Consider the following 2482-nt stretch of genomic DNA (forward strand, 5'->3'; position numbering starts at 1 on the left):
CGTATTAAATATGATTTTAATATAGAGTATTAGAACTTTATTTAGATTTAAGAATCACAATATATATTGTATTAAAATACAACTGTATTAGATACAAACATATTTGTACATACAGAATTCAAAGACATACATGTATATACAGTTAAATATATTGAATATATTAGAATACATACTATATGAATGCTGGCAAAATATTAGAGAGTAGTTTTGAATGAATATATGATACAACTTTCATTGCTACCTTGAAATATATACAGTTAAATACCTTGTACCATGGATACATATAAGAAACAAATACATAAATAAAAGGCAACTTACAGTCATTTGTGTAGACATTGCCTCATTCAAGGTAAGCATCTCCTGGTATTTTTTTCCAACCGTTGTGTATGTCTATAGAGCTTTTTTACGATTGTTGCAATTCCAACGTCAAAACATTTTCTTGACTTCTTCGAGGAGGTCGTATATTGGCAATTCCATTGTTGACACAAGTGCGGCATTGATTGACTCAACAATATTTGACGTCATTGTTCATCCCCTGTTGACAGGTGCATACAACCTAGCCCACTTTTCGTATCCAGCTAACTCCAAGTATTCCTTCACCCTAATATCTACCTTCTCCACCTTCTCCATTAGACTGTCAAACTCAGCCCGTATGTATGTTTTTGCCATCGAAAAGTATATCTCGCTCAACTCTTAATGACTCTTTTTGAATTTTTTATATACGTTGTTCCAAAGATGCCATATACAAGCAAAATGTGGTACAGTTAGATACACTCTTGATACAGACTTGATGATACTTTCGTTCCTATCTGAAACGATGCACATGCTTTCCCTCTCCCCATATGCTTTCTTGAATTGCTCAAAGAACCTCGTCCAAGCAGCACCGTTCTCTGAATCAATAACACCATATGCTAGTGGAAGTATATGACCTGTAAATAAAATTGCATACATATTATAAATATGTATTTTAATATTTAATATGCAGTAATATTATAATATTTTATTATAATCAGCATACTTACCTGCACCATCCAAAGTATTGGCCAAGACGAAAGTCCCATTGTAATACGATTTTAAGTGGCTTTCATCCACAATCACAATGGGTCTACATTGATTGAACCCCTTTATAAAGACATACAAGGATATATACACATACTTGAACTCATTTTGTGGGGATTTTACCATTCTAATATGCGAACCAGGATATGTAATATCCATTGTATACAAGTATCCTCGTAATTTATTGTATGAATCAGCCAGTTCACCTCTCAAAAAATTCATTGCCTTTTCTTTAGCCTGCCATGCCAACATGTAACTAACATCCACACCTAAATCTGTTTTTACATCATCAATTATATCCTTTGGGATGTATTTCCTCTTATGATTTGTAAGCTTTGGCCTAATCATACCACCTATAAGGCTGCTACTTGCCTGACGTTGCTCATACACCTTATCCTTCAACGGACATGTATTCTTATCATTGAACTCTCTCACTTTGAATAATTGTAATTTGTTAATGCTAGAAGCCTTAAACCTCCATTCACAATCTTCTGACATACATAATAATGCATAACTGTAAAGAAATTATTATTACACATATGATCAGTATAAATGCTTACAAAAAATACACTCATATACATTTGAATATATTATTGCATGTTTATATATATAGAGAGAGTAGTATACAACACAAATATATACATTGTTATACATTTAAACATGTCTGAATACACTTATACTTATAAGCATACATTTAAATACAACTAATACATTTAATAAAAAATAGTTAGAGCCACTGTAATCCACAAGAATACATGTATTATTAATACATAAAAATAAAAAAAAGAACAACAGTTAAGGTCAAGTAAAAATGCACAAATAGAGCTAAATACATCTACATACAGTTTGATTTTACATTCAATTCTTCTGTACTAGCGTAATGCTCCACAACAATACATGTATTATTAATACATAATAAATAAAAATGCACAACAGAGAAGGTCAAGTAAAAATTCACAAATACAACTAAATATACCTACATACGTTTTACAAGTCCTACCAGAAATACAATATACAAAAAAATAATGAATACTTAAGAACACTCAAACCTGATTGCATTAGACCTATCAACCCGAAATTGAAACCTTTCTGATATAGCGTAATGATCCATCACCTCTTTCAATGTAGCTTTATCCTTATATACTTGTCCAACCATAACCTCCCTTTGATTTGTTTTTGAAATTATCAAATTTTTGTCCAGTTCGAACACCCCAATTGGTTCGCCTGAATTGACAACATCAAGGGCAATGGTATCATCTGTGGCGAAATTATACCTTTGAACTGCTTCGTCCATTTGGACAATGTCGCTTTGAATTAAACTACCTCCGGCTACAACTTCTTTGTCAATTGTTGTTATGCACAAATGATACATCCTGAATTCTCTGTTCTCTTTTTTCAACTCTACATACACCCTAAAACTCAT

At 32.0% G+C, this 2482-nt stretch overlaps 1 protein-coding gene across 1 annotated transcript; it reads right to left on the bottom strand.

Annotated features, from left to right (window-relative positions):
• Window positions 1–528: 528 nt before the first annotated feature.
• On the bottom strand, window positions 529–2482 carry LOC107792482 (uncharacterized). The gene is made up of 4 exons (XM_016614699.2): window positions 2109–2482; window positions 1023–1573; window positions 788–929; window positions 529–634 (listed from the first exon to the last, which is right to left on the bottom strand). Exons 1-4 carry the CDS (start codon window positions 2480–2482, stop codon window positions 529–531), a joined length of 1173 nt encoding a protein of 390 aa, XP_016470185.2.

The sequence above is a fragment of the Nicotiana tabacum genome, chromosome 7 (genome assembly GCF_000715075.1).
Source record: "Nicotiana tabacum cultivar K326 chromosome 7, ASM71507v2, whole genome shotgun sequence".
Lineage (NCBI taxonomy): Eukaryota > Viridiplantae > Streptophyta > Magnoliopsida > Solanales > Solanaceae > Nicotiana > Nicotiana tabacum.

Coding starts and splice junctions, on each gene's coding strand:
- LOC107792482 (XM_016614699.2), bottom strand. CDS start 2,482: ATGAGTTTTAGGGTGTATGTAGAGTTGAAAAAAGAGAACAGAGAATTC. Junction 930..1,022: donor CAATACTTTGGATGGTGCAG/GTAAGTATGCTG, acceptor TTTTATTTACAG/GTCATATACTTCCACTAGCA. Junction 635..787: donor AGGAACGAAAGTATCATCAA/GTCTGTATCAAG, acceptor TGAGTTTGACAG/TCTAATGGAGAAGGTGGAGA.